General features: G+C 37.8%; 1 protein-coding gene across 2 annotated transcripts in view; it reads left to right on the top strand.

Moving 5' to 3' along the window:
- The first annotated feature begins 207 nt into the window (after positions 1-207).
- WDR19 (WD repeat domain 19) overlaps positions 208-26,937 on the top strand; it is a 113,770-nt gene continuing 87,040 nt past the window's right edge. For both annotated transcript variants that reach the window (XM_042936595.1, XM_042936593.1), the window contains exons 1-7: positions 208-272; positions 2,638-2,729; positions 3,261-3,326; positions 5,176-5,301; positions 17,008-17,123; positions 20,608-20,723; positions 25,799-25,879. In XM_042936595.1, coding sequence (XP_042792529.1) covers positions 267-272; positions 2,638-2,729; positions 3,261-3,326; positions 5,176-5,301; positions 17,008-17,123; positions 20,608-20,723; positions 25,799-25,879 — 603 coding nt within the window. In that variant the 5' untranslated portion in view covers positions 208-266. The remainder of the gene's footprint in view (positions 273-2,637; positions 2,730-3,260; positions 3,327-5,175; positions 5,302-17,007; positions 17,124-20,607; positions 20,724-25,798; positions 25,880-26,937) is intronic.

Raw genomic sequence — 26,937 nt, 5'->3', positions numbered from 1 at the left:
TCCAATCAGAGCTCAACCAGGAAATCATGTAGCCGCAAGACCTCCTGACGCGAGTCTGCCTACGTCCGCCAGAGTCACGTGATTCCAGTCCGCGCCTCCCGCCCTCCCCTGAGGAGGACCCCCACGAGGCACCGCCCTTCAGCTAGTGCTCGCTGATTGGTTACTGTTCCTGCGGTCTCCTGGGTGACGGGAACGCGTTAGCCCTCTTGGTGGAGGCCCGCTGCGCCTGCGCATTTGCCAGATCGCGCGGCCGCTCGAGCCTTGAGATGAAGGTAAATAACTTACAAACCCCCGGGGGTGGGGGCGGGAAAACGCGACCCCTGGCTCTTAGCCCGCTGAGCGTCATTTTGAGGTTAGGAGCCTGTGCCCTCTCCCCCGTCCTGAATGCGTTAGAGGAGGGGGGAAGAGAGCCGGTGGCCCGGGGGGAGGACAGCTGCAGCGAAGTTGAAGGAAGGAGGGAAAGGAAAGAAAACTGGAGAGGAGGAGAAGGCGGAGAGGGAGGCCTCATTTCTGGCACCGCGAACAGAGTTGAAGTGGTGCGGGCAGAGGGAAGGCGGGCATGGCCCGAAATGAGCAGATTGGATCAGAAGAGACTAGGAACTTCACACCGCGGAAAGAGCGGTCTGCGTTTGGGAGGTTGCGTTGAAATTGACTGGATTGGGTGTCACCAGCCGCTGCTTTTCCTGCAGCTGAGCCTCTAGCAAGCCGTACTCAGCGCCTTTAAAAGAGTGAAAAGCTTCCTAAAGAATAATGTCAAATTATATCGCCAGTGACTGATCTAATGTAGAAATCACTCAGTGGCTAATGTACATTATTCACGGAGAAAACTGCACTTGCACACGCAGGTCTCCCTCGAGAGCATCATCCTCTGCACGCACCGTTCCTAGGTTTGGGCTTCTAGTGAACCCTATTCCACGTCAGTGGCTACTGCCGATTCACCTATCCGCTTTACTACAGCGATAGTACAGCCCTGATCTGACAAGAAATGGATAGCTCAGTTTAAAAAGTAATTAAGTCGTAATGATTCCTCGTGGCTATTAGCGTGGAAATTGGAATTGACCGGTAATCATCACATTTCTAAAGCTTCACAATTCTAAAGCTTCACTTCACGATTTATGAAGTATCAGAAGGGAGAAGATATTATTCCTGGTTTACAGTTGAGAATTTTGTGCTTGAGGCAATTTGAGCTACTTGTTTTAATTAAGCCCTGCAGCTAGTAAGTAAAAAGCAAAACCTAAATCTGGTTTTCTTGTTGTAAAGCTAGCACTTTTCCTGTGTACTGTATATGGAGCATGTATATATAGCTCCACTGAAGAAAAATAATCTGTAAGGTCACAACTAGAAGAGCGCGACCATGAAGCTAATGAAATTTAAGGATGCATCGCTTGAATAAAGGGGTTCTAGGTCATGTTGTCACAAAATTGCAAAAGATGCCTTTATGCTTTTTTTTTTTTCCTTCAAGGTGTTTTCCTGCTCCACAAAATGTGAATGCACCTTTGATTATAGAGGTTCACCTGTTTTCAATAGAGGTGGATTTCATCCACTTAACACACCAAATGCCTATTGATTGGTGTTTAATTTTGAGCATTGGATGAGTTTTGTGTAGCCACTAGCCTTGCCAAGCCAGCTGTAGTATTTAAACTTCATATGCCTAGATATGGTCTATGATTTAACCTAATTATTTATAATTTAACCTAATATTAAAATCTAAATTTTTTCATTCAAGCTTATGTTCTTAATAGTTTTAGATCAATATTGTTTGATATAAATTTAATGTGAGCCAATGTAATTTAAAAATTTTAGTAGCCACATTAAAATGTTTTAAAAGAAACAGGTAAGATTAATTTAAATAATATACTTTATTTTATCTAGTATATCCAAAATATTGTTTCAATATGTAATCAATATAAAATATCAATGAGATAGTTCACATTTTTCATAGTCCTTGAAATGTGTATGTATTCTATATTTACAACACATCTAAATTCATACTACCTACATTTCAAGCCCTTAATAAAATTTCAAGTCCACCTGTGGTTTGTGGCTTCCATATTGGATACCCCAGTTCTTGACTAAGTGAAAAGAAAGGCTTCTCAGCTGATACACTGTCCACCCAATAGCAAAATTAAGCACTTAATGATGAAGTAAGTATAACTAATGGGTAAAGGAAGAAAATAATTTTGAATGAAGGATAGACATTTGTATTTTTATCATGCTTAAGATTTTTTAAATGGTAGTTTTGTTAAGTTTAAAAACTCCATGCCATGCTAAACTCCACTTAGCTAATGATTATTAGCTAAATTCAAGTTTAAGTTATTTTACTCTTTAACATATAAAACATTAAAATTATAATTTTCATGAAATTAATATTCAAAACATTTAAAACCAAATTTTATAACTGCTTTCCTATGTGTACTAAGGTCCATACTTTAACAGCCAAAGTGTGGAAATTTTTTGATTGGTTGGTTGATCTGATTAGTCATTTTGTTTGTTATATTATTGACTTTTTCTGGATAAGTTCTAACAATAAGCCTTTACCATCCTGAATTCTACTGTTTTCATGATCGTGTTTTGGTGTCTTTGACCAACCCTTAATTGTATGTTTTGAAAATATAAAAATTGCGTTTGCCTTTTTAGCGTGTTTTCTCACTGATAGAAAGGACTGGGCTTGGCACACCAATACAATTCACCTGGCAAAAAACATCAGGAAACTACCTTGCAGTAACAGGGTAAGAAATCAATGAATGCTTTAAGTAAATCATCCTGACTTCAGAGGCTTGTATGCCTGTATTATCACACCATTTGTTTAGTAGAAGTTCTTGTATGGTGGTTGTACAGTGGGAAAAGTAATACATTCATCTTCATTAACATCACAGTTCAGGGGCGCCTGGATGGCTCAGTTGGTTAAGCATCAGGCTTTTGGGTTTTGGCTCAGGTCATGATCTCACAGTTTGTGAGTTTGAGCCCAACTTTGGGCTCTGCACTGATGGTGGAGAGCCTGCTTGGGATTGTGTGTCTCTCCTCTCTCTCTGTCCTTCCCCTGCTCTCTCTCTCACTCTCTCTCTCAAAAATAAATAAATAAACCTAAAAAAAAATCACAGTTCATAAAATCTTTTCCCTGGTAATAACTTTGTAGGTACAAATTATGAAACTGTCATGAGAGATCACTGAAATCACTTGAATGGCAGCTTAATTTTTTTTAATGTATATAAATAAAAAGAAACACTTAGATTATGTTTTTGTGTTCTAATTGCTTTTAGAGCTGATCATATTGTGAAAATCTTTGATCGCCATGGTCAGAAAAGAAGTGAAATTAACTTACCTGGGTAAGTACAGAGGTGGGTCAAAAACTTTTTCAAGCTTTGTTTCCTAAAAGATAAAAACAGTATTGCCTTAAAACTATAATCAAATAGAATTTTACCACATATATATAATCTGTATCTCCTCTTTTGCTTTTTTTATGGCAAAGAGATTTTTTTATACATAAGTTGTTAGTAAAACATGTAAACAGATAGAGTTAATATTTATAACCTCCATACATTCACAGGGAAGCCTTAAAGTATAATTATAAATGAGTCTATATGGAAGAATACTTATTTAATTATAAATAAGCCTGTGTGTGTGTGTGTGTGTGTGTGTGTGTGTGTGTGTGTGTATAGGCAGAGAAGATAAATCCACATCCCTATAGCATTTCACAAATTGTTGGAAAATAGTTACTTTCCACATACTTTTTAAATGACAAAGACATTCTGTTTTCAGGAAATCATTCTAGATTACACAAAATATAACTTAAGCATTTTTGATGATTCTTTGTAAATTACCTGTATTATTTTGTTGATAGTCTCAATGGTTATTAAGGTGTGTAGAGTTCCTCATCTAAATGGTCTTATGCTGCCATGCTTTTTAAATTCATGTCTGTTTTCTGTGGTTTACTGCCACCATCTTTGCAAAGGTTGTTTTACTTCCGTTGGTCTCTGACAGCCTTTCCCACCTCCTTCTCTGCCCCACTCACCTGATGCCACCATTTTGGTGTTTCCCATCGCCTCTTAACTGTTGCTTTTGTTTTCTATATTATGGAAAACAGAAGCCAAAATAGTTGTAATTATGTCTAAAAACAAAAAGGCACTTAGTAAGGACCTTCTTTGAGTAAATTGCATGGGGTTTTTGCATGATCTCTGTGACCTCTATTGGTTATATGTTAGCTATATATATTTTTTTTTACCTCTGAATTATTTTGCTGTATTTATCATAGTTAAATTCAACTGACAGAGGATCTGCAGATAAATAAAATAGCTTTATGTATTGCCTTTGTTAGATGATTTTATCAAAAATTTGAAAGCTTCCCTCTTCCAAACTCCCCTAATCTCTGAAAATATTAGAGAAAATTAATTTTGAAGAATAAAGTGTTTGAAATAATTGTCTTAACTATAAAACTGAGTATGGCTTAGCCGATATCCAAGAGCAGAGTCTCAAAATGAAAATCAGAGAAGAAAAAGTTAATTCTCAAGGAAGTTTTTGAATTATGATAAACACTTTGGAATAATTTTCAATTGTAACATTTTTAAAAAAGCATTTCCTATTTATAACTTTTGTCATTTTAATCAAATCACTCTAATTCTGTTATAAAATGAAAATAACATTTCTTTCCACTTCAAAATCCAGTTTTTCCATTATTTGCAATCCCACATCTACCCAACCTTGATCTGTTTTATACCCAATTTGTGTAGATATAACTTCATTTTTTATCAGTACCTTCTCTTTCTCTGTAAATCTGAAGTGACCTGTTGACATTTGGTCATACAAATTACCTCTTGATTCCAGATGTGATTTCTTTGTAGAGGTACTTGATGAGTTTGTCTTACCAAAAGGCCAGGTTCTTTATAGGATCTAAGAAAAATCTGCTAACTTACTATGTGTAATTATATTTAATGTAGTATATATAAATTATATTTAAAATAGAATTTAAATTCTTCCCATTCTCTCAATAACAACAAAAATTTTAACTTAGTGTAATCTAAGCAGTGAATAGTGAATTGTATTTCTCACTTTAGAAAGTTTATGACCTATTCAAAGTACATTGGTCTTGCTATAAATAAAAATCACAAATAGATTTTTAAATTTCTTCCCCTTGCTGTAAGAAAATGTATAGTGATATTTTGCTTTCTTTTTTAAAAGTAACTGTGTTGCTATGGATTGGGATAAAGATGGAGATATCCTAGCAGTGATTGCAGAGAAATCTAGTTGCATTTATCTATGGGATGCCAACACAAATAAAACCAGCCAGTTAGACAGTGGCATGAGGTAAGAATAACTTTTTTATTTTAAATCTTCACTTAGAAATATGATTATTTGCAGGCACCTGGGTGTCCAACTCTTGGTTTCAGCTCAGATCATGATCTCATGGTTCATGGGTTTGAGCCCTATGTCAGGCTCTGTGCTGATGGCACAGAGCCTGCTTGAGATTCTGTCTCCCTCTCTCTGCTCTTCCCCAGCTCATGCACATGCATGCGCGTGTGCTCTCTCTCTCTCTCTCTCTCAAAATAAAAAAGAAAGAAATATGATTATTTGTAGGTTTGATACTAACAATACTTACTGCTATCATTATAAAAATGCATTTGTGAGTTATTATGAAAGAAAGTTCATTTATTTTTTATTGTTACATATAATTCTATTGATTTTGCCCAATTAGAGTAAAACTGTTATAATTGTAAAATATAAATAGCTTCTTAAGAAGTTGCTTTCTATGGAACAGACTAAAATGTACAAAGATGAGACAAAATATCTGAAAAATCTGGAGATAGGATTGGCCACAGGCATGGTTGGATCTAGGGGTTCTAGTGATGGCAATCAAGACTAGCTCTTAGCTCTTCCTTTCTCTGTATTGACTTATTCTAAATCAGACTGTTTCCATGGCTACTGCCAGCTATTGACTTACATTATATCATTCACAGCAAGTTATGCCAAAGAGAAGAGCATATCCCATCACATCACCCTGTCCACTCAGTTACTCAAAAGGTCCCTGAGTAGGGTACACAGTGCCATGGGATTGAAAATCCCACCAGGTGAAGAGTGGGATGAAAGGTGGGACAGTTCCCAAATGGAAAATACATTTGGAAAACAGAATGAATTACAGGTCTCTGCTAAAATAGAAACCATTTTGACATATGGAAAAGCAAATTTTATTTACAACTGAAACTTGGTAGTTCAACCTTCAACAAGTTGCTTAATCTCTCTCTAAATCCCAAGTTCTTTTATATGGAACGAGTATAGTAATAATATCTGCCTCATGGTGTCATGTGGCATGCAGGTAGGCCACACACACACTATAAGACTATAAATTTCCAATTTACCAAGGAATAATAATAACCCAGAGGAAGAAAGGTGGCCATGCAGAACAAGACCAAAGGTAACCTTAGCATAGTTTTCCTTTCCCTCAAAATTGACTCATGAGGTGTGCATTCACAGTTGATATTGTCTGCCCATTATAAAGTCTTAACATTTCTTGCTCTGTCCTTTTACACTTGGGGTATGCATCACTTTTCAAAAGATTTGAAGTACTTTCTGTTCTTCCATTCAAGAGAATATTTATAAACATCAAGTACTGGTTCTTGAACCAAATTCAGCATCAGTGAGACCACATTCTCTCCTGAAGAAAAAAGCATAATTTCCAGTGTTTCAGACTGGTGTATGTTCCTCTGCTGTCTATCTTCCCACAGATTCATTTCCTCATATCATCTCAGAGTTGTGAGGTTTAATTGTGTGTCATGCCTGGGCATGAAACCAAGAACTGAGTGAATGGTAGATGTTATTGTAATTATCATTAAGGTGGAACCAATTAAATATTAGTTAATATTTAATGTCTAAAGGTACTATTTAGCTTGCTCACAATTCTTTCTGTTCATGTTTTCTAAAAAGCAGACTCCCAAAGAGGATTGAGTGTATGAGATTTATTATAAGAAATAACTGTGGGGGAACCTTGAGGGGGCAAGTTAGAAGAGCCACCAGACCACAGTGCATATCTGACCCTCGTGAAGTGGAGAGGGAAGGAAGAAAGGTTAGGTAGAAATGTCTTAGACTGCAGCTCAGTTCTAAGAAAGGTCAGCTAGGCCTCTGGGGAGACTTTAAGCCAAAGTAACCCATCAGAGAAATCCTGTGTCTCCTGGGAATGGGCCTCAACAGTATCCGTGTCCACTCAGTTACTCTCTGGAAGTAGCCTGGGGGAGGGCGTGGGCCCCAGCAGATTGAGGTGATGGATTCCAGTGCCAAGCATCTGGGGACATTGGTCAGTTACACTTTCCATAGCTGGAGATCTGAGAGACATTCTCACAGCTGTCATGCCTGCTTAAACATTAAGAGAAACATGCATATTGATCTTTTAAAAATATATGCTTAATACATGAAACCCAGCAGCCTGGTATATTAGTACTTCTTATTAGAAGTAATTAAAGAAAACAATTTTAAGTTTATTTATTTTTTTAGAGAGAGAGACAGCATGAGCAGGGTAGGAATAGAGAGAGAGGGAGAGAGAGAATCCCAAGCAGACTCCTCACTGTCAGTGCAGAGTCTGATTCAGGGCTCAAATTCACAGACCCTGAGATCATGACCTGAACCAAAATCAAGAGTTGGATGCACAACCAACTGAGCCACCCAGGTGCCCCCAGAAGTAATTTTTTTAACTACACATTTACTACATCCTTCTATTGTTACAACTAACTTTTTATATACTTTAGGTGAACTTTTGTCTCCTAGGTATCAAATGTTCTTGAAACCAGTGTTATTTTCTGCAGTGAATGGCCTATCAGTGGTTCTCAAACTTTAGGTGCATCAGAGTGCTTATTAAAACACAGATAGTTGGGCACCAGAGTTTCTCACTCAGTAGGTCTGGGGTAGGATCAGAGAAGTGGCATTTCTGAAGTTCCCAGATGCTGCTGCTGGTCCTGTGATTGCATTTTCAGAACCACTTTTCTATACCCATTGTGATTTTTTTCCTCAACATATGGAAAGGAGTCTACTACTTTCCAAGGAGTCCTGATTCCATGTAGTAAAGAATTATATAAAAGTTCAACCAGTAGATCCTAGAATGTACATAAGAACTGGTGGTAGGCAAATGTGCTTTCTACCTCTTTCTAAGTGAGCTACCCTTGATAGTGACAGAGTTTGGAGAGACAGAGAATAACAGTGGAATAGGAGAACCCTAGGCTCACCGTGTTCCATGAATAGAACTAGATAACTATCAAAACATCCTAAATACCCCAGAAATCGACCTGAAGACTGACAGAACAGACTCTACAACTAAAGGGAGAGAGGAGGCCACATTGAAAAAGATAGGAAGTGTGGAGACATGGTTTAGTGGAGAAATGGATCCTGGCTGCTGTGAAGGGGAAGGAGCGTGGTCATGGAGAAGGGCAACTGAGAGAGGAGCATATAGGGGAATGCACAAGGAGAACATTTCCCCAAAGCCATTGGCTTGGAAAATGAGAAGGGCTGACTTTCATGAGTTCTTGCAACCAATGGGGCTTAAAGCCTGGAGTCTTGAAGGTCAACAGGCTTCACTAGGATAGAGCCTAGAGGGTACTGCCCTGCTCCTTGAGAGAAGGCAGGTAAACAACCTGGGGCATACAGCATGGCAACAGCAATCTGAAGAGAGACTGGGCCACAAAATTGGGAGATCATTTGCTCTTCTTAGAGCATGTCCCCGAGAGACAGCATTCACGGAGATACATCTCCAGGAACAAAGGAGCTGGTCAGTGCCATTTCTCTCTCCACAGCATAAACACAGTCACCTGTGGAAGCAGTGCAGCATGGATACTGGCTGCCTAACTTATATTAAGCACCCCCTGTGCTCCAGTGAAACTGCTTTTCTCAGTCACACCTCAGTCCCAGTGTGGCAGGGCACTCCCCCAGAAGACCATCACAAACCTCTGCCCACACCGTGTCTCCTAAGCAGAGAGTGCTGCAGGGCCTCAGTTCTGGTGGAAGTAGTGACAGGTCTCATTTCACAAGCAGACTAAAACTTGCCACATCAGATCAGGGACCAAACATTGTGCATAGAAGTCAAGCAGAGCCCTGCAGATGACTCACTGAAGGATAGGGCAGCCAAAACACAACAGCACAGTGCATGCACACACACTGGAAGCACTCCCTGAAGCACCAGGCCCTGAGTGCTATGTGATGTCTTCTTTATAAGACCATTAGTTTCAGAAGCCGAAGACTTAACTGGCTTTAATAGCACACAAAAGAAGGCAGAGACTTAGAAAAAAATGAGAAGACAAGGAATTTATCCCAAACAAAAGAACAAGATAAGGTCACGGCCAGAGATCTAAGTGAGATAGATATAAATAACATGCCTGATGGAGAATTTAAAGCAACAATCATAAGGATACTCACTGGGCTTGAGAAAAGAAGACCCATCTTTTCTCAGTGAGAGAAAATCACTGAGTAATGGAAAGTAATGAAGCTGAACAAAAGAAAGAAGAGTTATACAACATGATAATAGACTTGAGGAGCTCAGTGACTCCATCAGATATAATAACATTCCCATTATAGAAGTCCCAGAAGAAGAAAAGAGACAAAAGGGGGCAAAAAATGTATTTGAAGAAATAATGGCTGAAAACTTACCTAATCTGGGGAAGGAAACAGGCATCTAGATCCAGAGGCACAAAGAACTCCCATCAAAACCAACCAAAGCAGGCCTAATCCAAGACATACTGTAATTAAATTGCAAAATATAATGATAAAGAAAAGATATTAAAGGCAGCAAGACAATAGTCCTTAACTTGCAAGGAAAAACCCATAAGGCTAGCAGAAGATTTTTCAACAGAAATTTGGCAAGCTAGAAGCGAGTGCATGATATCCTCAAAGTGCCAAACAGGAGGAGCACCTGGGTGGCTCTGTCGGGTAAGCATCCAACTTCAGCCCAGGTCATGATCTTGCAGTTCAGGAGTTCAAGCCCTGCATCAGGCTCTGTGCTGACAGCTGAGAGCCTGGAGCCTGCTTTGGATTCTGTGTTTTCCACTCTCTCTGCCCTCCCCCCACTTGCACTCTGTCTCTCTCTTTCAAAAATAAATAAACATAAAAATTAAAAAAAAAAAGTGCTAAGTGCTGAACAGGAAAAATCTATAGCCAAGAATACTCTGTCCAGCAAGTCTATCATTTAAAATAGAAGGAGAGATAGAAAATTTCCCAAATAAAACTAAAGGAGTTCGTGACAACTAAGCCAGCCCAGTGAGAAATATTAAAAGGACCCTTTGAATGGAAAGGAGAAACCAAAAGTGACAGTATAAAGACAGGAAACACAAAAACAGTAAAAATGAACATTTCTGTAAAAAAAATCAGTCAAGGAACTCACAAAAAAAGGATATAAGATATAATACCATATACCTAAAACTTGGGGAGGAGAGGAGAAAAGAATGGGTTAAAATTTAATCAACCATCAACTTAATATAGACTGCTATTTGCAAAAGAGGTTTTATACAAACCTAATGGTAACAGTATATCAAATACCACTAATAAACATGCAAAGAATAAAGAAATCCAAATATATCACTAAAGAAAATCAGCAAAACATGAAAGAGGGAAAGACAAGAAAGAATCAGAAAACTCTCCAGAAACAATTACAAAAAAAGTAATAAAATGACAATAAATAACACAACTATCATAAATTACTGTGAATGTAAATGGACTAAATGCTCCAATCAAAAGACATAGGATGTTATGGGGCGCCTGGGTGGCTAAGTCAGGTAAGCATCCAACTCTTGATTTCAGCTCAAGTCATAATCTCACAGTTTGTGGGATCTAGCCCCACATCAGCCTCTATGTTAACAGCGTGGAGTGTACTTGGGATTCTTCTCTCCCTCTCTGCCCCTCCCCTGCTTGCATGTGTGCACTCTCTCAAAATAAACATTAAGAAAAAAAAGACATAGGATGTCAGAATGGATAAAAAAACAAGACCCATCTATATGCTGCACATAAGAGACTCATTTTAGACCTCAACACATCTGCAGATTGCAAGTGAAGGGATGGAGAAACACTTATCATGCAAATGGGTGTCAAAAGAGAGAGTAGCAATACTTTTATCAGACAAACTAGACTTTATTTATAATTCTTTTAAATGTTTATTTTTGAGAAATAGAGCTACAGCGTGAGTGGGGCTGGGGGTGGACAGAGAGAGGGAGAAACAGAATCCGAAGCAGACTCCAGGGTCTGAGCTGTCAGCAGAGAGCCCAATGCAGGGCTTGAATTCCTGAACCACGAGATCATGACCTGAGCTGAAGTCAGACACTTAACTAAGACACCCAGGCACCCCTAGGCAAACTAGACTTTAAAACAAAGACTGTAACAAGAGACAGAGAAGGACCCTATATAATAATAAAGGGGACAATCCAATAAGATTTAACAATTATAAATATTTGTGCACCCAGCATGGGAGCACACAAATATATATAACAATTAATAGCAAATATAGAGGAACTAATCGATAATAATACAATAATAGTAGGGGACTTTAACACCCCACTTACATCAATGGATCATCAAAAAAAATTTTAATGTGAGGGAGGAAGACAGGGAATCTGAGTGGGCTCTGTGCTGCCAGTGCAAAGCCCGATGTAGGGCCCAAACCCATTAGCCCTAAGATCATAACCTGAGCCAAAGTGAGACACTCAGCCAACCTAGCCATCCAGGCACCCCAAAGGATAGATCATCTAAACAAAAATCAAAAAGGGAACAATGGCTTAGAATGACCAGATGGACTTAACAGATATATTCAGAATATTCCATCCTGAAATAGCAGAATACATATTCTTTCAAGTGCACATGGCACATTCTCCAGAATACATAATATATTAGGTCACAAAATGGGCCTCAACATATACAAGAAGACTGAAGTCTTACCACGTACCTTTTCTGATCACAATGCTGTGAAACTAGAAGTCAGCACAAGAAAAAATTTGGAAAGACAACAAATACATGGAGATTAAATAACATGCTACTAAACAATGAATTGGTCAACCAGGAAATAAAAGAAATAAAAAAAGCACATGGAAACAAATCAAATTGGAAACAAAATGGTGTAAAACCTTTGGGATGCAGCAAAAGTGGTCCTAAGAGGAAAGTATATAATAATCCAGGTGTACCGCAAGAAGCAAGAAAAACCTTAAATAACCTAACCTTACACCTAGCGGAAGCTAGAAAAAAGAACAATAAATGAAGTCTAAAGCCAGCATAAGGAAAGAAATAATAAAGATTAGAGCAGAAATAAATGATGTAGAAACTAAAAAAAACCACAAAAAACAAAAACAATGGAACAGAGCAATGAAAGCAAGAGCTGATTCTGTGAGAAAAATAAATAAAATTTATAAACCTTCAGCCAAAGTTACCAAAAAGAAAAGAGAAAGGGCCCAAATAAGTGAAATCACAAATGAGAGAGGGGAAATAACAACTAACACCACAGAAATACAAACAATTATAAGAGAATATTATGAAAGACTATATGCCATCAAATTGGACAAGCTAGAAGAAATGGTTAAATTGTTAGAAACATATAAATTACCAAAACTGAAACAGGAAGAAATAGAAAACTTGAACAAACTGATAACCAGCGAAGAAACTGAACCAGCAATTTAAAGATTCCCAACCAACAAAAGTCCAGGACCAGATGGCTTCACAGGCAAATTCTAGAAAGTATTTAAAGAGGACTTATGGCCTAGTCTTCTCAAACTATTTCAGAAAAATAGAAAAGGAAGGAAAACTTCTAAGTTCATTCTATGAGGCCAACATTCTTTTGATACCAAAACCAGATAAAGATTCCACTAAAAAAGAGAACTATAGGCCAATATCCCTGATCAACATGGATGCAAAAATTCTCAATAAAATACTAGCTAACTGAATTCAACAAAACATTAAAAAAATTATTCACCATGATCAAGTGGGAACTATTCCTGGGTTGTAAGGATAGTATTTGCAAATCAATCAATATGATACATCACATCAATAAGAGAAGGGATACGAACCATATGGTTGTTTCAATAGATGCAGAAAAAGCATTTGAGAAAGAACAACATCCATTCATGATAAAAATGCTCAACAAAGTAGGCTTAGAGGAAACATACCTCATAATAAAGGCCACATATGAAAAACCCACAGCTAACATCCTCTTCCATGGGGAAAAACTGAAAGCCTTTCCCCCAAAAGTCGGGAGCAAGACAAGGATGTCCACTCTCAAACTTTTTTTTTTTTTTAATTTTTTCAATGTTTATGTTTGAGAGACAGAGACAGAGCTTGAGTAGGAAAGGGGCAGAGAGAGAGGGAGACACAATCCAAAGCAGGCTCCAGGCTCTGAGCTGTCAGCACAGAGCCTGATGTGGGGCTCAAACCCACAAACTATGAGATCATGACCTGAGCTGAAGTGGACACTTAACCAACTGAGCCACCCAGGTGCCCCTACTCTCACCACTTTTATTCAACATAGTACTGGAAATCCTAGTCACAAAAATCAGACAATAGAAAGAAATAAAAGACATTTAAATCAATAAGGAAAGAGTAAACGTTCCATTATTTGCAGATGACAAGGTACTATGTGTAGAAAATCTGAAAGACTCCACCAAAAAATTGCTAGAAATGATACACGAATTCAGTAAAGTTGCCAGATATAAAATCAATGTACAGAAATCGGTCACATTTCTGTACACCAATAATGAAGCAGAAGAGAAATTAAGGAATCAATACCATTTACAATTGCACCAAAATCCTAGATACCTAGGAATAAACCTAAGGAAAGAGATGAAACACCTGTACTCTGGAAGCTATAGAACACTTCAGAAAGACATTGAAAATGACACAAAGAAATGGAACATTCCATGCACATGGATTGGAAGAACAAATATTGTTAAAATGTCCATACTCCCCAAAGGAATCTACACATTTAATGCAATCTGTATCAAAATACCACCAACAATTTCACAGAGCTAGAACAAACAATCCTAAAATTCGTGTGGAACCACAAGAGACCCTGAATAGCCAACCTTGAAATAGAACAGCAAAGCTGGTGGCATCACAATTCTGGACTTCAAGCTATATTACAAAGCTGTAATCATCAAGACAGTATGGTGCTGGCACAAAAAAATACACATAGATCAATGGAACAGAATTGAAAACCCAGAAATGAACCCATGATTATATGATTAATTAATCTTCAACAAAGCAGGAAAAAATGCCCAGTGGGAAAAAGACAGTGTCTTCAACCAGTGGTGTTGGGAAAACTTGGATAGCAACATGCAAAAGAATGAAGCTTGACAACATTCTTACACTATATGCAAAAATAAATTCAAAATGGATTAAAGACCTAAATGTGAGACCTGAAACCATAAGCATCCTAGAAGACAGCACAGGCAGTAACTTCTTTGACATCTGCTGCTGCACCTTTTTTTTTTTAATTTGAGAGAGAGAGAGTGTGTGTGAGAGTGCATGGGGGAGGGGCAGAGGGAAAAGGAGAGAGAGAATCTTAAGCAGGCTCCACGCCCAGTACAGAGCCCAACATGGGGCTCAATCTCACAACCGTGAGATCACAACCTGAGTCTAAATCAAGAGTCAGATACTAGGGGCGCCTGGGTGGCTTGGTCAGTTAAGTGTCTGACTTCCACTCAGGTCATGATTTCATGGTCTGTGGGTTCGAGACCTGCATTGGGCTCTGTGCTGACAGCTCAGAGCCTGGAGCCTGCTTCAGATTCTGTGTCTCCCTCTGTCTCTGCCCCTCCCCAGCTGTGCTCTCTCCCTCTCAATAATAAATAAATAAACTTAAAAAAAATATTTATAAAAAAAAAGAGTCGACACTTAACCAACTGACCCATCCAAGCACCCTGCAACTTCTTTCTTGATGTCTCCTGAGGGTAGGGAAACAAAACAAAAAATAAACTCTTGGGACTACATTAAAATAAAAAGCTTCTGCACAATGAAGGAAACAATCAAAACTAAAGGCAACTTATAGAATGGAAGAAGATATTTGCAAATGACATCCAATAAAGGGTTAATATCCAAAATATATAAAGCATTTATAAAATCCAACACCTAATAATCCAATGAAAAAATGGGCAGAAGACATACAGATAGCTGATAGACACATGAAAAGATGTTCAACGTCACTTATCAGGCAAATCAAAACTACAATGACACATCACCTTGTACCTGTCAGAATGGCTAAAATAAAAAACAATAGATGTTGGTGAGGATGTGGAGAAATGGGAACTTTGGCGGGAAGGCAAACTGGTATAGCCACTGTGGAAAATAGTATGCAAGTTTCTCAAAAAGTTAAAAATAGAACTACCCTGTGATCCTTCAATCATACTACTCTAAGTATTTACCCAAAGAGTACAAAATCACTAAATCAAAAGGATATGTTCACCTTGATGTTTATAGCAACATTATCTACATTAGCCAAATTATGGAAACAGTGTTCCATTGATTGATGAATGGACGAAGAAGATGTGGTATATATGTATTTATGTGTATACATAAACACAACGGAATATTACTTAGCCATAAAAAAGAATGAAACCTTGCCATTTGCAGTGACATTGATGGAGCTAGAGAATATAATGCTAAGTGAAATAAGTCAGAGAAAGACAAATACCATATTATTTCATTCATATGTGGAATTTAAGAAACAAGCAAAACAAGAAAAGAGAGAGAGAGAGAGAGAGAGAGAGGCAAACCAAGAAACAAACTCTTAACTATAGAGAACAAACTGATTGTTACCAGAGGGGAGGTTCCTGGAGGGATGGGCAAAAGAGGTGATGAGGATTAAGGGGTGCAGTTGTCATGACGAGCACTGAGTCATGTATTCAAGTGTTGAATCACTATATTGCACACCTGAAACTAATATTATACTGTGGTTAACTAATTGGAATTTAAATAAAAACTTTAAAAAGTGACAGAGTTGGAAAATATATGTTTTATTTAAGGCGATGAATTGTTGATGATGTTTCCAGTTTTATATACAGTGTTATTGGACCTACTTTTTTGAAAGCATGAGGTGTTCTCATCAAGATTTTTACCACTTTTACAACTATCATTAGACTAATTAAACCATCTCATCATGAGCCATCTTAACAAAATTTGAGATTCCATCATGACTTATGTTTTTATTTATTACATATTCGTAGGTCTGCACTGAATTTGTAGAGCTGACAGTAAGATCACCTTCTAGCATCTCCAAAATATCTTTAGCACTTAGTTTGTGTTCTAAAGCATTAAGTTGTAATTTTGTACTTCAGCTCCTAAGTAAATATTAAAATTATTGTTCCTCAGAAAATTAAAAATAGACCTACCCTATGACCCAGCAATAGCACTGCTAGGAATTTATCCAAGGGATACAGGAGTACTGATGCATAGGGGCACCTGTACCCCAATGTTTATAGCGGCACTCTCAACAATAGCCAAATTATGGAAAGAGCCTAAATGTCCATCAACTGATGAATGGATAAAGAAATTGTGGTTTATATACACAATGGAATACTACGTGGCAATGAGAAAAAATGAAATATGGCCTTTTGTAGCAACATGGATGGAACTGGAGAGTGTGATGCTAAGTGAAATAAGCCATACAGAGAAAGACAGATACCATATGGTTTCACTCTTATGTGGATCCTGAGAAACATAACAGAAACCCATGGGGGAGGGGAAGGAAAAAAAAAAAAAAAGAGGTTAGAGTGGGAGAGAGCCAAAGCATTAGAGACTGTTAAAAACTGAGAACAAACTGAGGGTTGATGGGGGGTGGGAGGGAGGGCAGGGTGGGAGGGAGGGCAGGGTGGGTGATGGGTATTGAGGAGGGCACCTTTTGGGATGAGCACTGGGTGTTGTATGGAAACCAATTTGACAGTAAATTTCATATATTAAAAAAAAAAATAAATTAAAAAAAAAATATTAAAATTATTCATGAAATACTTTTTAAAGGATCTGTTTGGAGGTTATGATTGTGAATTTTTTTTAGTAATTGATATTTTAATGTTATAGGGATCAAATGTCTTTCCTTCTTTGGTCAAAAATTGGAAGTTTCCTGGCTGTTGGAACTGTTAAAGGAAATTTGCTTATTTATAATCGTCAGACATCTCGAAAGATTCCTGTGCTGGGTAGGTTATAGCTGGAAACACTGCTAAATACTTGAGATGCTTTACATAAATGTAATATATTTTACTGCCTTAGACTTTTCTGATATTGCAAGGGAAATTGGGTAGTAGTGAGGCTCCCCTGGTCAAGCCTTATATCTTAGCTAAACTTCAAGATCCATCTACACTATCTGCTAAGAATTACCCAGGCTATATAGAATGAATGTCTCTCTAAGGTCCACCTGTGCCTTTGGACACCAGGACATTAATAGGATGGCTTCCATTTGTCCCTTTCTCACCCAGATTGAGAACTGTGGACATGGAATAGCTCACGTTCATATCAACACATCAGTAGATGGACTAAAACATTTGGTGACTGTTTGGTGAGAATATAAATAGGTATTAATTCTAACCTCTTACTCTCTCCAAACATCAAGTTAGCCTTTGTAGGCACTCAGAGTTACATTTGCCTCAGGGTATATGACTAGAGTGTGTCGGTCCTTGTTTGACATTCTTGGTTCGGGCTCTTTGATTCCCACAATCTCTGGTCACTTAGCATCTGCCTTCTGAATACCCAAGAAGAAACAGATCTATGCTTAACTATTGTAACATCATGCTGGTGAATGGTGAAACTAGTAGGCTGAATTATACCCAGGTGGCCAGAAGAATTATAATTTACTGCTAAGGAAGAAATTATAATCTGGAGATAAGAGTGCCCACGGAGTACTTGAGAAAGTACCTTTCAATTGAGGACACTTAATTATTTCATTTTTTTCGCATATATGTCTATGTTTAATATTAATATTTTTAGTACTCCAGCTAAAAGGTAATGTTATTGATCCATTTGAAAAACTAAACAAACTATTTTGAGTTATAAAAAACAACTTTCACCATGCAAATTGTCTATTTGACTTCAGTTAGGCATTTTTTGTATCCCAGTTCATCTGTAAGAATATCCTGCCAATTAATTTACAGGCCCCAGAAATTTTGACACTTGATGTATAAGAAAATAATTCATCAAAGCATGATTATTTTGTGTCAGGCATTTGTCATATGTTCATGATTTTATATGTGATCTTCGTATTTAATATGAATACTGAGTCTGTTCTCAGTCATTTATTAACTGTGAAAAATGGGCCTAAGGAGATTCAAGTTAATTTTGTATCTTTAGCTAAATATATAATAGCTGCCTCTTTCAGAGTTGGCTATGATTTGTGACTGCCTTTTTTCCTTTTAAATAACTCACTTTCCTAAATCCAAGCTTTTCCACTCCAGGTAGCTGCCGCATGGTAGCATGATCTGTCAACATTTCACAGTAACTAAATCTGTTACCACGTTTCATCTCACACTGATTTATTTCCTCAACTAGACTAGACACGGGCAGTTTTCTCATTGCATGGTTCTTATATACATGAAATTCATTTACTACAGTTTAATTAAATGTTGCAAACCTCTCAATAACATGGTTCAGACCCCAGTTACCATACTAGAGCATCTGTGAGTCAGTATAATTACATCAGTCAGTACATGTAAAGTGCCCAGAACACTTTAAGTAGGCACATAAAACATGTTAACTGTTCTTGATGTTAAGGCCAGCCTGAGTTCTGAGCACTGCAAACAAAGAGGCCTTGAGGTGTACAGGAAGGAGGAGGGAGAGATGTTCTTCTCCCTTTCTCGGGTATAGAAAGGAGTTTTTCTTTGAGATTTTCCCACCTCTCTTTGTGCACTCTTTTTTCCCTCCTAATGCCCATCTCTCTGGGACCAGTTCCAGTGTAGCACCCAAATCCCTTAATTTCTAATCAGAAAACTCTACTACATCTCAGTGTCTTCTCTGAATGCCCCCTTCACTTTTGTGCTCTGGCCTCCTGATTGGCAATGTCATCTGTATCCTGACGACTCCCATGTTTATCTCTTCCAATTTGTAGACTCCTATATCCAACTGCTTACTCAGCATCTCTGATGAGATATCTAATAAATTCTTCAAATTTAATATCTTTAAAACCCTTTGGACACACAGCTGTCCCTCTCACCATTGGTGACATCTCATTTTAGATCTTCAGGCTAACCCTTAGTCTTGACTCTTCCTCTTTCTCATACCCTCCATATCTAATTTGCCAGAAAATCTTACAGGATTATCTTCAGATATCTCCATAATCCAGCCTCTTCTCACCACCTGTCCTGTTCTGCTGTGTGTGAGCCTCAAACATCTTCCACGGAATTTCTGCAATCTCTTAACTTGTTTCCCTGCTTCAACTCTTGCCCCACTATCGAATATTCTCAACTAGGGGCCAGAGTGAGCCTTCTTCTCAGACCTTTCCAGTGGTCCTCCATCTGACCCAGAGTCAAAGCCAGAGTCCTCACAATGGCCAGCCAAGGCCTGCATGACCTGGTGCTTGCAAACTCTCTGATTTCATCTCATCTTCTCACTTCCTCTGCTCCAGCCACACTGTCCTCCTTGCTGAGCCTCTAACATACCTGGCATACTCCTGCCTCAGATTGTACTCACTTAATAACTACTTACTTAGAACTTATTTCCTGCATAGGTACTGTATTAAGTTCTGTAAGGGGTGGAAAGAATGGTGTGGTCTCTGCTCTCAAAAGCAGCCAAAATAGCTAAACTTATATGGCACTTTCTTTATGCCTGGCACTCTTCTAAGTGCTTGAACTCATTTGATCCTCAGCTCTGTGAGATTGGCCCTACTGTTATCCCCAATTTATGGGTATGCGACTAAGGAATAGAAATGTTAAGTAGCTCACAGTAAGTGGTGGAGCCAAGTTTCAAATCTAGGCAGTCTGGCTCCAGAGTATGTATACTTAACCATTCTATTTCTCATTGTAGAATTAATCTTGAGACTCAAGGATTTATGCTAGGACCTTCAATAAATCTCACAGTGTCAAGTATGTAATTCTATGCCTCCCCAAATACAGTTTTTGCACTGGCTAGATTCCTCAGCAAAAAAGTTTCCTGATACATAGTGGTTCTATCTAATATCCCTTACTAGTTAAGTGACTCCGTTCTTAACACAAGTCTCACTAGGACATATTCAGATTTGCACCTCAGTATTATCACAAATCTAATGGCCCTCGAATTTTTCATGAATAGTCAAAAATGTGAATGTTGAATCTGTTTATACCAAGGGTCTACCACCCTGTAAAGCTGAGTATAGTAAAGATAACTCGAGTGCCGTGTGGTTTGCCTCTCTTAGAGACATCGTTACAGGGTTAGCTACATGGTAAGCAAACAAACTTATCAAGTAGCAGAATATCCACCTAAACAGTTAAAAAAAAAAAAAAAGCATTATTGCTCTTCTATGCTGTTATATTGATTTGTAACTTGGTAATAAACTTTTAAATAAGGTTGCTTAGACACTAACTGCTTTGATGAGGTTTAACATTCTTTGTTTAATATCCATGTCATATTACCTAAATGTTCAGATTAGACATCACAGATCTTTTAATTTTTTTTTGAGAAACCCATGTGTCTGTACAAAAATCATCTCTTTTTCAGGAAAACATACTAAGAGAATCACATGTGGATGTTGGAATGCAGAAAATCTGCTTGCTTTAGGTGGTGAAGATAAAATGATTACAGTTAGCAATCAGGAAGGTGACACGATAAGACAGGTAATACAGTAACATCCTTGGTCCAATATATTCAGAATTTCCCTGAAATGAAGTTTGTCTACCAAGCTAATCTGTACAATTTTTAAATCTCTACGTGAGATATGCATACAATAACTTCATATTCTAAACAACAAAAGCTTTTCTTTTTATGTATTAGTACACTTTTCTTCATAGGACTACTTTATCCAAATATTTTCCTTTGTACATTTTCCATTATCGAGTATTAGCATGGGTTATCGGCTCTGTGGTTATACTCCGTCTGTCCATTTGTGAGATAACCCTTACTTTATATATGTATGTTTATAATATAAATGTGAATAACTAAACTTGGATTCTGGTCTGCCTGATATGTTAATTTAACTTTAACTGATATGTTAAATTGCTTCCAAACTGACCCTAATTAAATTTTAAATTTAATTTTAGGATTAAAGTTAACCGCTGTTCAAATTTCACAAATTGATTTGTGAAATCACAAATTTGTGATTCCACAAATTTGATCTAATCAAATTGATTAGATCCTCAGTGGCTCCTCCTTAAGGGAATTTGTATTACCAAGAGCTACTACATAATCTCACCAGTGGGTAAATTATACTTTGGACCACTTGGCCTATGATTTAGTATTGCTGGGGCAATATTAACTAGCAAATTCTTTAAATGCCCACCAGGTATGTGGCACTGTGCTATGTACTTTAGAAGAAATATGAAATATGACCCTATGTTCTCTATTGCTACATAACAAATTGCTCTCAAAACCTAGCAGTTTAAAACAATATACATTTATTGTTTTATAGTTTTTGTGGGTGAGCAATGCAGGTGCACCTAGCTGCATTAAGGTCTTAAAAGGCTGCATTTTATTGGTCAAGGTTGGAGTCTCATCTGAAGGCTTGACTGGGAAAAAAATCTGTTTCCACTCTCAGTCACATGGTTGTTGACAAGAGTTCAGTTCCTTACAGGTAGTTAGGCTCAGAGCCTCAGTTCCTCTCTGGCCATTGATTAGAAACCTACCTAATTACCATGCACATGGATCTCTCTGTAGAGTGCCTCATAACATAGCAGGTGGTAATAGATTGTGAGCAGCCATTTGAAACTTAAGCCACAATCTCTTAATAAATAACCTGATCTCAAAATCATTTTTGCCATATTCTGTTATGTAGAAGTAAGTCCCTGGGTCCAGCCCACACTTCAAGGGGTAGGGATGGGGATTACACAAAGAAACCAGGAGGTGGGGATCATTGTGGATCATCTTAAAAGCTGTGAACCATGGGACCCTACTCTCAAGAAGACAGAACTAATTACGATAAAATACAGCCTTATGCAATTGCCAGTTTTGTGGTATAGCTTACAAGTCTTATATATGTGAAATGGAGGAGATCAAGGAAAGCTGAATTAGGAATCTTTAAAAGACAGATGATCTGAATAAATCAAGGTATAGGATGAACTTGTAACAGAGAGATCCAAAATTACAAGGGCTTCATTAAAAATAGACCTACCCTATGACCCAGCAATAACACTGCTAGGAATTTACCCAAGGGATACAGGAGTACTGATGCATAGGGGCACTTGTACCCCAATGTTTATAGCAGCACTCTCAACAATAGCCAAATTATGGAAAGAGCCTAAATATCCATCAACTGATGAATGGGTAAAGAAATTGTGGTTTATATACACAATGGAGTACTACGTGGCAATGAGAAAGAATGAAATATGGCCCTTCGTAGCAACGTGGATGGAACTAGAGAGTGTGATGCTAAGTGAAATAAGCCATACAAAGAAGGACAGATGCCATATGTTTTCACTCTTGTGTGGATCCTGAGAAACTTAACAGAAACCCATGTGGGAGGGGAAGGAAAAAAAAAGAGGTTAGAGTGGGAGAGAGCCAAAGCATAAGAGACTCTTAAAAACTGAGAACAAACTGAGGGTTGATGGGGGGTGGGAGGGAGGGGAGGGTGAGTGATGGGTATTGAGGAGGGCACCTTTTGGGATGAGCACTGGGTGTTGTATGGAAACCAATTTGACAATAAATTTCATATATTGAAAAAAAAAACAAAATTACAAGGGCTCTAAGAATATGGTAGTTTGGATGGTTTTTCTTCTTTTTCTTTCTCATATAACAGAGAGAGGTAGGCAGATCATCTCTGCATGTCTGCTTCACAAGGCTGTACATAGTCCCAGGTTCCTTGCTTCCATCTTACTGCTCTGCTATTTGCTAGGATGTTTTGTCTTCATATGCATAGTTAACAGCACCAGATCTGTATTTCCACCCCAGGGAAGGGAGAAAGAGAAGTGGAGTGCAAGAAACATTTAAAGGACCTATTCTGGAAGATGCATTTATTATTTCCATTCATATCACTAGAACCTAATCATATAGTCACGCCATACTGCTGCCAGGGAAGCTACAAATTTAGTCTCTGTAGATCATCGATCGTGTGCCCCACTGAAACTTGTTTTAGTGGATACCATAAGACATTTAGCAGTCTGTCATTCAACCCACGCAAAGCAGCAAGAACAAAGATAAGAAGAAAAACTTGAAGCTTGTTTATGGCTCGTTCAAGATTGGCTTGACTGAAGATGTGGGCTTTGATTGAAAATTTATAGAAAATAAGGCTGAAGAAGAAAGTTGGTTCCTGTATCTGGAAAGCTCTGAAAGTTAAGCAGAAGTAACTCAACCATGTTGAGCAGAACCATAGCATGATTAAAGTGGTTCTTAAGAAAGATTAACTAGTGTAAAAGATATTTCCTAGAAACCTAAAATTTTGAGCATTCTATTTTGGTACCCTTTTGAATTAGAATGATAATACAGTTCAAATGCTTTAGCTCCACACTTTTGTATCCATATCAGACATCAACACTGAATGAAGACATGGTCTTACAATGTTTTGCTACATAGCATCCCAGGAAGTCGCTATATTCAGCCATTATCTGCATACATTTCCCATTTCTGATCTTTAAGATATATGCTTCCAGAATCAGACATACTACTTAAGTTGTCCTGTGGTAAGCAAAGCATACATTAAAAGCATTGCTTTATTTGGTACTGTCTCTGAATTATTTTGACTTTATTCTGAAGATCACTCTAGTGTTACTTGTGTACTTTTATTTTTCTTTGTCCTGTTAAGGACTTGTCTTATTTCTTGAATCTGAAAATTGCTGTCTTTCATCAATTCTGGAAAATTCTTAGTCATTATCTCTTGGGTATTACCTCTTGCTCTTTCTATTCTGTCCTTCTGCGGTGTCAGTTAGACATATGTAGGACCTCCTATCTCTTTAACTCTCTTTCGTAATATCTTTTTGTCACTACAACTTCTGGATAATTTCATCAAATCAGTTCACTTACTCTTGAAATTTGGTCAAATTTGAGTTTTTTTATTTTAGTGATTCTTCTTTTCATTTTTAATAAGTACTTTAGAGCAAAATAGGCATTAATAGGATTAAGAGGTACAAATTTCCAGTTGCAAAATAAGTCATGGAGGTATGATATATAGCATAGGGAATATAGTCAGTAATATCGTAATAATTTTGTATGGTGAGATAGTACTAGACTTATGGGGATAATTTTGTAAAATATATAAATATTGAACTACTATGATGTTTACCTAGAAGTAATAGGATATTGTATGTCAAGTATACAGTTGATCCCTCAACAACATGGGTTTGAACGGTGCAGATTTACTTATATGCGGATTTTTTTTCAATAAATATAGTGCAGCACCATAAATGTATTTTCTCTTATGACTTTCTTTTTTTCTTTTTTTGGAGATAAAGTGAATGGGGAAGAGGGACAGAGGGAGAGAGAGAGAATCTCAAGCAGGCTCCATGCTCAGCGTGGAGCCTGACGTGAGTCTCAATCCCCCGACCCTAGGATCGTGACCTGAGCTGAAATCAAGAGTCAGATGCTCAACTGACTGAGCCACTCAGGCACCCCATGATTTTCTTAATAACGTTTTCTTTTCTCCAGTTTATTTTATTGTAAGAATACAGTATTTAATATACATAACATGCAAACCATGTATTAATTGTTTATGTTATTAGTAAGGCTTCCAGTCAGCAGTAGGCTATTAGTAGTTAAGTTTTGGGGAATCAACATTTTATGCCAATTTTGAACTGTGCAGGGGCTCGGCTACCCTGACCTCCATGTTATTCAAGGGTCAGCTGTATTTTTAATTAAAAAAGAAAAGTACTTTGTAGTTCTCTTAAAAATCTGACAGGATTTTTTTTTTTTTTTTTAAGTCTCTTGTCAGGGTGCCTAGGTGGCCCAGTTGGTTGAGCATCTGACTCTTAATTTCAGTTCAGGTCGTGATCCCAGAGTTGTGGGATCAAGCCTTGCATCAAGCTCTACACTGAGCATTGGAGCCTGCTTACGATGCTATCCCTCTCCCTCTGCCCCTCTCCACCACTCTCTCTCTCTCTAAAATTATAAAGAAAAAGTCTCTTGTCATACTTATGAGTCTTTTTATGTGTTTAGTCATTTTAAAGCATTACTTTATGATCTCTCTCTGAGAATTCTGTTATTTTTAGATCTGCTGACTTTTGCTCTTGATGCATTATTTCTTTGTGACTTTTCTCATTTTGAATTGTGAGCTCATCTTCAGCAGGGCTTGTCTGTGGAAATTTTTTTGCAGCTTTGGAAGAGGCTTTGGATGTGCTTTTGATAAACACTCCAAGGAGTTTCTAGACCACTCAAAGTATAAATTTGAACTTCAGATCATAATGAGGATAGGAAGGAACGTTTGATTTGAAAAGAATGTTTTCGGCATTTCTTCTGACTCAAAGCTCAGCCCAAATCAAATGGGCTTCTTTATTATCTCCTTACCAACTGCTCTGGATAGTTGCACACATACTTTGGTTTATGGTTTGATCTTTGCTTACTGTCCCTGGAAATTTTCCTTACCTTCTTTCAAGCTTAATGTATCTATTTGATAAGATATGTGTTCCGTTTCATCCAGAATTTCTAGAGGTTTATCACGGTGGGATTTTCAGGTATAACAGAAGTGAAAGCAAGTTACCTGTTCTATTAATATTCAGAATGAATTTAAGTGTTGCATTTGTTCATAGTGATAACATTTCTATCCCTGCAGACATCAGTGAGATCAGAGCCTAGCGACATGCAGTTTTCCATGATGAAGACTGATGATCGAATGTCTGCTGCTGAAAGCACAGTAAGAATGCTAAACCAGGGCACTGGGGGGGCTCAGTCGGTTTAGTGTCCAACTTCAGCTCAGGTCATGATCTCGCAGTTCGTGGTTTCAAGCCCCACACCAGGCTCTATACTGACAGATCAGAGCCTGGAGCCTGCTTTGGATTCTGTGTCTCCTCTCTCTGCCCCTCCCCCACTTGTGTGCACGCAGTCTCTCTTTCTTTCTCTCTCTCTCTCTCTCTCTTTTTCAAAAATAATGTTAAAAAAATTTTTTTAAAGAATTCTAAGTCAAATCCATGCCCAAGTTATTTTGATACTTTTGTAGACTATATTTTCTCCTTTTCTAGGATGGATCAGAATGTATAGTGATAAATTATGGTCTGTCATTTATTAAATCAGTGTAAGCTCCAGTCTCTTAGGCATGTAAGTTGCTTTTGCTGCTGCTGGCAACATCTAGCTACCTGGTGTCACAGCAGATGAAGGCATCTTCCTGATGCAGTGGGTGTTGCTCTTCCGATTCTTGTGGTAGTAAAAACAGGGAGGGCGCCTTCACAAATAGAAGTCTTGATTTCTATATCATTTTTTTTTTTTTTTCATGCTATTGGAGATGGTGACCAGAGCTCTGGAAATTGTACTTTTTATTTTGTTAATAGCTTAGATGCATTTTCCCTGCCACAATTTAATATTCTGAAATCCAGATGATTTTCACAATTAATACAAATATATTTAAATTAAATGATCCCATTTCTTAAAAAGCTATTTAATTGATAGTGACTTATAATTGGTAGAATCAAGGAAATATATCAGTGTTTCTCTTTTTATATAAATCCATCACTCTTAATGAGCCCAAATAAGTAATACACTCCTTCCCATCCCTCACACAGGTTAACCCTGCACTGAAAATTACAATCAAATATTGACTGTGTGAGTAATGGAGGGACACTAGTCTAGCTACATTGACCAGTGACCTGCAGGTGACGGAAAGAATGATGATATAAAAAATTGAGCTCAATTACCCACACAATGTGGCTCAAAATCAGAATGTCCTCTTAGGATGGAAAACTCTCTATACTCTGGATA

Source organism: Panthera leo, chromosome B1 (assembly GCF_018350215.1).
Source record: "Panthera leo isolate Ple1 chromosome B1, P.leo_Ple1_pat1.1, whole genome shotgun sequence".
NCBI classification, from domain to species: domain Eukaryota; kingdom Metazoa; phylum Chordata; class Mammalia; order Carnivora; family Felidae; genus Panthera; species Panthera leo.
Note: the sequence above shows the minus strand (reverse complement) of the source record. Positions and strands in the feature narration are given on the sequence as shown.